The sequence below is a fragment of the Cariama cristata genome, unplaced genomic scaffold, assembly GCF_000690535.1.
Source record: "Cariama cristata isolate BGI_N322 unplaced genomic scaffold, ASM69053v1 scaffold37626, whole genome shotgun sequence".
In the NCBI taxonomy this organism is placed as follows: domain Eukaryota; kingdom Metazoa; phylum Chordata; class Aves; order Cariamiformes; family Cariamidae; genus Cariama; species Cariama cristata.
The window spans coordinates 17,844-28,524 of NW_009621018.1; the positions used below are offsets into that span (position 1 = coordinate 17,844).

The window sequence follows — 10,681 nt, forward strand, 5'->3', positions numbered from 1 at the left end:
AGTCTGTGAGCAGTCTTCAGAGAGTGATTGTCCCTCTCCAAAAGCCCCCATAAAAATAAGTCAAATCTCTGTTTAAACTTAAAGGATGCCCTTGAGACCATTAGCTCTGCTTAGGAACTGCAGTCCCAACCCATTAAGATAAAAATAAATAGAGCTTATTTTAGGAACAGGGAAGTGGGAACCAGCCCAAGCCCCAGTGAGCCACCACAAGCACAGTGCAGAAGATGTGTTAAGGTTGGGGTTTTTTCTTTTGTCTCATGCACTTTCCAATTCAAAGCAAAATTCAGCAATCTTTTTGACTTGCCACAATTGGCTCCTGCCCACGCATCTAATAACATAGTTATACAAGAAAAGACTCTTCTGAAAATGCCTTGTATTTCCCAAAATACAAAAAACTCCAGCCCCACTTCTGGAGTCTGTAGCATCATCATCAGCAATGCCAGTACCTGGGGACATGGGCAGCATTTGCCCAAGCCAGAAAAGCCAGTGACACTTACCCATGTCACGGTACAGTGCCTCTATCCTTCAGGGCAAAGCAGCATCCCCCAGAGATGAGTGAAAAACTACTTACATTGCACACAAGCAGTAACACCCTGTGCAGACAGTAATAGCTACAGATAAAATCCCCTCTCCTGCTACCACTTTCCAAGCAGAGCATTTTGCGTTACAGCTGGCTTATCTGTTCTCAGAGAATTGATAATTTGCTAAAAATGGTCTTTCAGCTATTCCTAGAACATTGAGAAAATATTAGTGTATTGGCAGAATATACTGTGGGGCTACGCTGCCTCTCGGGTGTTAAAACCTGCAGCCCAGTGCTTTTGCTTCTGCACATACCCACAGCATGAGACTTGTTAAAGCAAGAAGGGATGGCTGAGCGAAGCCAGCTGAAGGCACCATTTTCCTCCCCCGGCTTGGGACTTCTGCAGCCCAGAGGCTGGTGGCATAACCCCTTCCCAACCAGGATGTGCAGAACCAGGAGCAACGCCGACACGAAGAAACTTCTCCTTTGCCCCTACTGCTGTGACAGCTGCCTTGCTAATGGGGCACTACACCAGGCGACTTCCACCTCAGGCCTCATGCTCCAGCATCCACTTCCCCGATGCACTGTTAGCATATGGCGTGGCAGCTTGTGAATAAAAAGCAGTAATGGGTTAAAACTCTGCTACGAGGTGGCGTTGGAGACAAATTTGTAGTTCCTAGCTTTATATTAAAAATTGAGAACAAATGCATATGAAAACGTGGTAAGGCTGTAAATGCACCTGAAAAAGTCCCACTGATGGAGCAACGGGCCAAGGAGTATGCTTAGATCCAAATGCCGTGCAGATGAATGGCTGGGTGGAGCCTGTTTCTAAAATGCTTTGGAATTACTTCTAAGACTTTGTAGGTTGGCAATTTTGGGTTTGCTAATCTGTCCACTGAGCAAGGTTTTCTTAGGCAAAGTGAATTTTTCGCTCTGTTCCACTGAGGTCTGAAATGCACTGGTATTCTGCAGAAGCAAAAATCATCGCTATTTACTACCCATCTAAGAGATACAAACAAATTTGTTTCATGTAAAATAACTAGTTTAAGTTAGAATGGTATTTCTATTTCTTTGTTGCATCTGGCAAAGTAAATGCAAACAGGCGTGCTAACAGAACAACGGGGAGTTGCCTGCACATAGTTCAGGACAAGGTGTTTTGGCCTGAATGAAGTAATTAAAAGTTATACCCAAAAGTGGTACAGAAAACTGCAGTTATTGGGTTGCATTTGGCACTAGTGGGCACAGAAAATCCTGTCTCTTCTGCTGTTTTTTCTTTTGCCTAAAAGTTGAACTCCATTTCATCCTTAACTAATTGCTATCATTCCTGCTTTTTTCTGATCCCTCAACAGCCTAAAACAATTACACTTGCATAGAACAGTACATCTCTTTCATTAACCCACTCAGGAAAGCCATAAAGATCCAATTACAAAGAAGTGTGGAGACAGTAAAAGAACTACCTTCTGGCATGCCTTGAAAGGTAACACAGAGTGCTAAACTTTTCAACAAAAAATAAAGGAGAATGTTTTAATCTACTTGTTTTAAAAATGCAAATGTCTTCAAATCAGCTGGCTAGTTCAGTTTGCAGACTGAGTATGCCTCAGATAACCAGAACTCAACATGATGAAAAAAATGAGGCAATTGAAGCAATTGTTGAAAAGGGAGTTGAGAAAGTAAGTTTTGAGCTTTGCCACGGGCAAGATTCAGAGAAAGCTACCCTGATTCTGCTGGGAGGGTCTTGTATTATGATTTGAGAATTTGACTCATCTGTTACCAGGCTAAGGAATTTCCTCTAACCTCGCTCTTATCTTTGTGCATGCAAAAACCAGGAGTTCTCAACTTCAGCTGCCTCTGCTAGAGTACGCTCATTTTCATTGTATGTTCAATTTTTGTCCAAGCTAGCCTACAAACTTGTTTCGAACTCATTTTAGAAAGGAAAAAAATGTGCAATAGGAAGCAGTCTTTGGATACGCACAGTCACATTGCATGCCAAATCCAAGCGGAAGCAGATGGAGGAAAATTAATCCTCATGATCAGATCCACAATGTTCTTTAACATTTAACCTTTATGATATAAATAGGACAACATGTTTTAAGCTTTATTTGTCCTTTAACTGTTGAGACTGATCCAGACGAGATCTACTTTGCATCATTCACAAGCTCAAGGAACTGTATTTTGAATAAAATGCTAATAATTGCTTTTTCCCCTGGAGCTGCCTTTCTGTTTCACCAGAGAGGACACTGGTCCATCTTCCCCACAGGTGCACTCTCAGCACAGCAAGAGAGGGCATGCCAGAAAGTAAGTTACAGTCTTGTCTTCAGGTATTGGAAAGTAAATCCATCCATGTGAGTATGTTTAAGGTAGAATTCAGTATGTTTATTTGTAATAAACAGATCTGCCTATAGCACTAAACATGTTATATTGGCTTCTAAAATACATGCACCTTTAACTCTCTCCCCATTTTTCTCTTGGAACATAAGGAAACAAGAGTTTAAATCTGAACTTTACAGGCTGCTGAGAGGGTGAATTACTTGTTCTTCATTCTAAATTGCTCTTTTCAGTGTTATTTCTGAATTTCCTCCTTTATAAAGAATCAGGTCTCTGCTACTTTTAGAAAGGTATCTGAATAGCTCAAGGAACTGATAACATGGGCCTTTCTATCATCTCATCTTCCCTCAGACAGAACTTGGCACCGACCAGACAACAGCAGTTGCTATCTATCTCTGCAGCTGGAGGCGTGCTGGCCAGAACTTCAGATGTTACAGCCCGGAGAGGAATAATAGTTTACAGTTCAAGTCAGCTAATTCAGAAAAATCATCCAAGGACAGTTTGCATTCAAGTCATACCAGAGAATCGCTGGAACAGAGTAAATACTCAACCTAAGATTTTGATCATCAATGAGAACATTGCAGGTAGTTTTAGTATAGAACTACACTGCAGGCTAATGCAGAGTTTCCATTATTAGCTATCTATGCTAAATTAAAATACTCAGTCCTCAAAGCAGTTGTGAAATCACACAAATGACACTTAAATGTATGTTTATTGTATGTAATTATTTGTGGAAAAGAGCAGTTTTCCTTTGAAATTATCCATAACCTAGAAAAGACAAGACCTGAGCTGATGTGGAAACTTAGAACTGAGTCACTAGTAGTGGAAGGAAAACTATATGCGTAATACTTTTCCCCCTCTGACTGTCTAAATCCACATTGTGAAAACATAAAAGCAATTTCTGCAAAAGCTGATTTCTACTCTTTAAAGTTTTTCCTTCCTGGTACTTGGTTATATTAACAATTCCACCCCCAGATCTTTGATCTCACTAGTTGCCTATATTTTTTTGCAAGTGCTAGGAGGATTTTAAAATCAAGTTTTATAAAATAAAAATCCACAGTCACATTTATAAGTCTTATAAGAAAGTCTGCATTCAGAATTAGTATTTCTGTAACAAAAATAAAGGGGAAGCAGAATTGGAGAAAACCTAATAAAAAAAAGGAAGCCAGCTTTACAGGTGGAAATTACAGGTACAACATGCTACAGGTGTAACATACGGTTTCATTTTCTTCCAGTAACTTTAACTTCATTCTTAGAAAGTGGAAATTCTAGTCAGGTTCTTAAAATTAAGAAGAAAAGCCAGGATTACGGAATCCTCCCAGTCCTACCATTAATATAACCACATTAAATGTGGTTATAAAAGCCATATTTGATAAGATAGTTTAAGCCGTACCAGATATAATTATCAAGCCTTCCAACTCTAAAGTCATGCTGTGAAGTTTTTCGCTCATTTCTTCAACTTTTAGTAGTTAAAGAGGAAAACTCCCAGTTTAAGGACTAATACTGCCAAACACAAAGCAGATGCTGCTTCACATTATCACAAGTTATTAGAGCCTGACACTTGCTATTACTTCACGTAACAGGATTCTGGAAGTTGTAAGGGTAAGATCAATACTGTTATCAAACAGAAAACCAACTTGCAACTGAAATTTGTATTTAACATCTGCAGAAACAGAATAAGAATTTAAAAGCTCTACAGTCAGCTTCTCCTTACCTCTTCATTAAAAAGGCTGGACAGCATTTAAGACCTTTATATTAATTTAACAAAAACACTGTACAAAGCAATCAATTTTTACATTTCCAAAATACTTACTGCAAAGCGATCAAGAACGAAACTATTTCTCCTTTTAAAGCCATGTGATAGGCAACTCCCTTTAAAAATAAGAGGCTCCAGTAGCTGTATCAATTTTTTTTTTTGTTTCAACAGTTTTTGTTCCATATTAAGTGACAACAGCTGACCATTGCGAGTAGTCAGTTTTACTGAATGTAGCATGACTTCATTCATGTATTGGCCAAACAAACCTAGAATTCCAGCCAGTATCAGATCTTTTCCAATAAAGAAATTACAGAGTAGGTGAATGTATTTTATCTATACACATAATTTTTTATATATATGTGTATATATATTTATGACTGTATATGTATACATACACACACACATATAAAATTGCTCTAAGTATTGGACTGCTGCTTGTGTCTGTTGAAAGAAGTTTTCACCAACTTCCTTGATGCAAAAAAAAAAAAGGTCTCTGCCATTTCTGGCACTTATTAGACACGTGGAAGGTAAGCAAGTGACTACAGTTGTAAACAAGTATGAGAAAAAAGTCTTGTGCATTGGAATGATTTTCACCATGACTACTGTCCAAGAAACAAGGCCATGGGATCATCAGGTCTCTGACGTTTCATTCTGTAGGCTTCCATTTCCTCTTCTGTTGGCTCCCTGGTTTCATACATGCTGTTGTATGGTCTCTTCCTCTCATCTAACTGCATGACTTCTTTAACGTGGAGAAGACGAGCCTCTTCTGCATTTAGCGCCTGAAGTAAAAGCAAAGAAAAAAAGAAACTCCACAATGAAAGTTTGTACTAGATACAAATTGTTCATTATACAATGAACAAGCAGCAGGCAGAATGGTAGGATAAGCAATGCACATCTGTCTGGCCCACCTACAGCACTTCATTTAATGCTCATTTTTCAGTGTTTAACATAAAATGATGGTAAAATGGTATTTAGCAAACCAGATACTTTAATCTCTTTCCAATTTCCACAGTCAAGTAAGAAACTCCTCGGCTTTACCTAAAATGTAATCACGATCCAGCAAGTACAAAAGCAGATAAGCAAGCATGTGATCTTAGGGGTTTGGGTTGGTTTGTCGTATTCTGTGCCATTCCACTCCCCCCACTCCCCCCAGTGCTTGTCAGGAAGCATCTTTTTTTCAATGCTTTTTGAAATGCATGTTATCCCATTTCTCAAACTACATCTGTTGCTCCTTCTTGCTACTGAAAAGAAGTTGTATTTGTACAATGCTTTGATTAACCATAGTTTAACATTAGTTTCACACTCCGAATATCCAGAGGCAGGCTGCTGTGCTTGTGGAGGGGCTGTTCAGCAGCAGTCAGTAGGTAGCTTGGTGGATGGATTTACTGCATCAACTGTGAGACTGGGCCCAAGTCTGGGATAAAAAGTGCTAAGTTAAGCTTTGACAGTGCCTTTGATCTCTCCATCTTTTTTCAATACAAATCACTGTGTTCTGCAATGTCTTTTATAGATCTACAGCTGTAATAGGTGCCTAGACAGGAAGTGTTCTAAATCATCTAAACTAAGTCCTCCAGAACTAAGTATTTATTGCATGTGTGCCTGAGAAATAGGGAATGTACTTCAGAACATCTAACAACATTTTAAGTTTGCTTTAGCTCAAAATTAGCATCAAAGAACATCCCACAGAATACCACAAGAACTGCATTACAGACTTCATAAAACCAACATTGTAAAATATAGTTCAAGTTCTTTTTGCCAAAAATCCACTGGAGAATATAGTGCACCTTTTTAAGTTTTTCTTGCTTCTTTTTCTCTTCACCCTCACTATCTGAATTTGAGCTCTTCTTGTGCTTCTTCTTTTTCTTCTCTTTCTGTTTCTCTTGATGGATCTGTAAGGTGGAAAACCAGCTATTGTTAAGATTCAACTTGCAAACATTAGTAATGTTCAAGCCATTAAATCCCAAGGGTCTATTAATGCTATTTGAGAGCTTAGTTTTCAGTACAGATGTTAATGATCTAAAAACGCAGTTTAGTAATTTTCAGACTCGTTATGACTTACATAAATTTGTAGTTATACATATCTTTCCATCTCTTAAAATGCAGGGGAAAAATATCTGTCTTCCTGAGAAAGGGAAACAACCTACCTCCATCAGTGTTTTGGGTTTTGTCATGTGTTCTTCTTCCCTGGGCTGCTCTTCCAGTAAGCTTGCTTCAGTATTCTATACAATAGACAAGAGAAAGGATACCCATTTACTATGCACATTTGAAAGGGGAAGGACAAAAAAACCCAAACCAACCCACACAAGAAAAACCAAAAACCAAACATCCAAAATAAAAGCACAAGTCTAAAACTTAGGTAGGAAGATGAATGCTTTTTAGCTCTTTCCAAGTGACCACATAAGACAATACTTACAGCAATTTCTTTCCCAGCTTCTCCTGTACAGTATGAGTACTTGACAAATGAGTGGCAGCATTTGTAACCCCACTTGCCTTCTTTCCAATATGAACCCCAAATGCACTGCAAGAGAAGACACCACAGCAGTTACGTCCATAATGATACTCCCATTAGAGGCAGGCTGCAATTTATTCCCGAGGTTATATCCTGATAAGTAAATTACTCAAACAATCCAGAAGGGAAAGTTATGAGAAATACTTTTGCAGTTTTACATTAGCCTTACAGGTAGTTTCAAAAAAAGAGAAAAGCAACAGGATGTGGTCAACTCATATTCAAAGGCAAAGAGAAATGCAGTAACTGCCCCTTTAGTTTAAGATTGCCATCACAACTCCTCAAATTCACATTGCAACCATGACAATTTGAAACTCCTCCTTAGTAGAAAAGGGAGAGCGTCACATTTGAGACAGGAGAAATTTATTTGCTGTATTAATTATATTGTACTGTATCCTACCATACCTCATTCCCTTCCAATGGGAAGGAATCTAATTTTTTTATAATTTTAACATAAGCCAGGGCTTACTGTATGGTTGTTGATCTTTACATCCTCTTCATATTTAGAGCAAGCAATAGCTTTCTCTTGTCCTTTGATGACTGTTCCATGCCTAGAGTACTCCACGTAATCTTCTGTCTGAGCTAACAGCAGTTCAGCTGGTGGGGCATCTAGATGTTCTTGTCCTCCATACTAAAATGCAAATAGAAATGACATATAATAGTTTTGAAAAAAAACCCCACCTTTTATGTTTAACTACATATATTTCAAAAACGTCACCTTCAGTACTTTCTGAAGAAGACACAAAAAAATGGATGGAGACAGCTTAATCTTTAGTGAACAGTTAAAGAGAGAAATACATCTCCTCCTGTGGCCATTGTGGTGTTGTGGGTTTTTTGGGGGGGTGGGGTTGTTTTTTTCTGGTGTTTTTTTTTTTTTTTTTTCCTCCTTCTTTTTTGTTTTGTTCGGTTGGTTTTTTTTGGTTTTGGTTGGTTTGTTTGTTTTTTTTAAATGCCTGGAGGATTACTACAGTGGTATTCCTCAAGCAAAGCAGGAAAACTTTTCAGACCAAACGAAAAGGCTCTGGTATAACCAGAGCAGTACTTCCTGTCTCCCTCTAAACTTGAATGCTGACAAAGTTAGAATCTAAATGGGTTATTTAGTTCTTTGTCAGTTGTCCAAGAAACCAGTTGCAAAATATAAAATATTTATCTAGAAGACTGCACCCAAAACTCAAGTCTGAAAATTCTGCTTTTCACATTTCAGAGAAAAGAACAAGTTTAAAAATAATTTGGGGAGACAGCTACTTGGGTATTTTACAAAAGATACCACTTTTAAACAGTAAAAGAATTTTTTTTCAACAACTTGTATTATTAAAAAAAAAAAAAAAATCTAAATTCATACTCCTCCTACATACCGCTGTCAGATTTTTCACTGGAGAAATGCAGACAGTTACAGGAAGAGTTCCCAACAATCCAAAGAAATATCAGCAGATCTTCAAAGGTTCATATATTAAATAATGTAATGAATCCAATTGATGAGATAGTGTGTATAGATAGAAACATCTTTTTATAAATTTAAGCTGCTAGGAACAGCTGATGTGTTTTCACATAGCATTAGTAACCTTACTTGTTCCCCAAGACCCAGATTTCAAACTCCACAGAATTCTTATTAAATAAAACGAAATGTCTATTACCTTCTCTAGGATGCTTTCTTTCTGTTGTGCTTTGAAATCTTCTTTTTTCACTTTGAAGGATTTATAAAGTAGCTCTAATTTGGTAGGGTCTGCTTGAAGATGAACTTCAGAGCCTTTGTCATAAGCCTCCCAAGCAAACACTGTGTAGACAAGAGGTCTCACTCAATATTTATTCTTAAACTGACAGATGCATTCAAATTACAATCTTTAATTCTGTAGTAATTTGAAGGATAGCCTCAATCTAAAAAGATTTATTTCTCTTTTGCAAGAAAGCAGCATTGTTAACGTCTTTTAAGTCTATTTTCTTAAAAAAACCCCAAACAACAAACCAAAACCCACTTACACTGAGTCTGTGCCATTGAAATGGTATCTCCAGTGTAGCGAACAAAGTTGTCACCTGCGTAACCAACTCTGCAGAAAAGAATAATATGATTCTTAGCATTCAAGCAATGTGATTTCCTTTTAAATACAATCATAGAACACCAACAGGAATGTAAAAATTCTCCTTTATGCCCTGAGAGTTAAGAATGGAGGGAGAGGAAGGAGCATTCAACTCAATACATGAAATGAAAGTCTAGGTTCCCCACAGAGTCAAAAAAGTATTAGATAGCAACTCAGAATACTTGATGCCTATGTTTACATGGAAACAACTTATGACACAGACCTGGAGCTCTGTCTGGTATAGCAAGCACCATGACTCAAACCTGGCTCTAACTGCACAACAAATATGCATGAATGGTAGGTGATACTCCAGCAGAGTGATCCTCAGCTTTTGGATTTCTGAATCTCTCCTCCTGCCTGGACCCAGTGTATTTTACTGAGTTAAAGTCTGGTAATAGCTTCACTGCTCTCAGCTACATTTTGCACACCCCTCGAAGAGATTCACAATGAGTATATGAAACACAGGTTGAAAATCAAATAATGTTAATCCAATTTCCCACTCTCTTCATCTTCCCAAAGCCACTCTGAAAAATTTAGAGTCTGCAAAGCTGTGGCTGCAAAGCTGTGGCAGAAACACAGATTCAACAAAGGTCAAATTATGACTCTAGAGAGAAGTGAAAGCATCTGCATCTAAAAAAAAAGAATTGACTGGCATTATTCTCGCTGGGGGCAAGGAGAGGTGGAAAGAGCATTATTTGCTAACATTTAGCCACTGCCATTCTATTTCAGGCAACGAGCTAATCCAATTACTGTACTCTGAATAAGTGTTTCTACTCACAGCCTGTCTACTCTGTAAGTCCACAGAACTACATAGGTCAAGCTGGGGTCACAGCTGAAGTGCTTGACTCAGGTTTTAAGTGAGACAGCCTTATGTGCAGCCAAAAGCCAGCCTATGGCATTAATTAAGTTGTCTATCTAGACAATGCCAAAGCTTTCAGACCTTTTCTATGCAGACTCCATTAATATATGAGGAGCTCTTGCTCTTAAGTCAAGCATTTAGTTAGGTACCACAGATACTCCATGCTAGTTTACAGTGCTGAATGCCTCCTAACAAACAAGGGATGAAGTTTAAGATTTGGTTACAGAAATACATAAATATCATTATTGTTTACAGGTATCAACTCTAGATACAGCAAGGCGTTCTAATCCTTGTACAGATCATTACACCAAATGGTGCTCCACATATCCTTGAAGATTAAGGGCCAGTATTACTAAAATACAACTTTTCTATACTAAAACCAAATGTGCTGCTAAATAAAAAAAAAATTTCCATGTTTACTACTACTTCTCTCTGTAACTGAGTACAGATTCATTAGTAAAAGGACATACAGATAAAAGAAAATACAAAACTATTAATCTCATTTTTAACAGAGTTCTGTTGGATACATAAGCATGACCCCGTTTTAACTTACTCATCTGGATTCTTGCCTGTATTGGCATACGGGTTCTCCCTCATTGCTCTTGTTTTGGGATCATAATAAGCAGAGTTTGGATCTAGG

At 38.0% G+C, this 10,681-nt stretch overlaps 1 protein-coding gene across 1 annotated transcript in view; it reads right to left on the bottom strand.

Moving 5' to 3' along the window:
* Window positions 1-5,200: 5,200 nt before the first annotated feature.
* Window positions 5,201-10,681, bottom strand: part of SLU7 (SLU7 splicing factor homolog (S. cerevisiae)) — an 11,885-nt gene continuing 6,404 nt past the window's right edge. The window contains exons 8-15 of the mRNA XM_009701807.1: window positions 10,595-10,676; window positions 9,085-9,152; window positions 8,742-8,881; window positions 7,577-7,738; window positions 7,015-7,119; window positions 6,746-6,820; window positions 6,386-6,490; window positions 5,201-5,380 (exon numbers count right to left, since the gene is read on the bottom strand). Of these exons, the coding sequence (XP_009700109.1) occupies window positions 5,201-5,380; window positions 6,386-6,490; window positions 6,746-6,820; window positions 7,015-7,119; window positions 7,577-7,738; window positions 8,742-8,881; window positions 9,085-9,152; window positions 10,595-10,676 (917 nt within the window). The remainder of the gene's footprint in view (window positions 5,381-6,385; window positions 6,491-6,745; window positions 6,821-7,014; window positions 7,120-7,576; window positions 7,739-8,741; window positions 8,882-9,084; window positions 9,153-10,594; window positions 10,677-10,681) is intronic.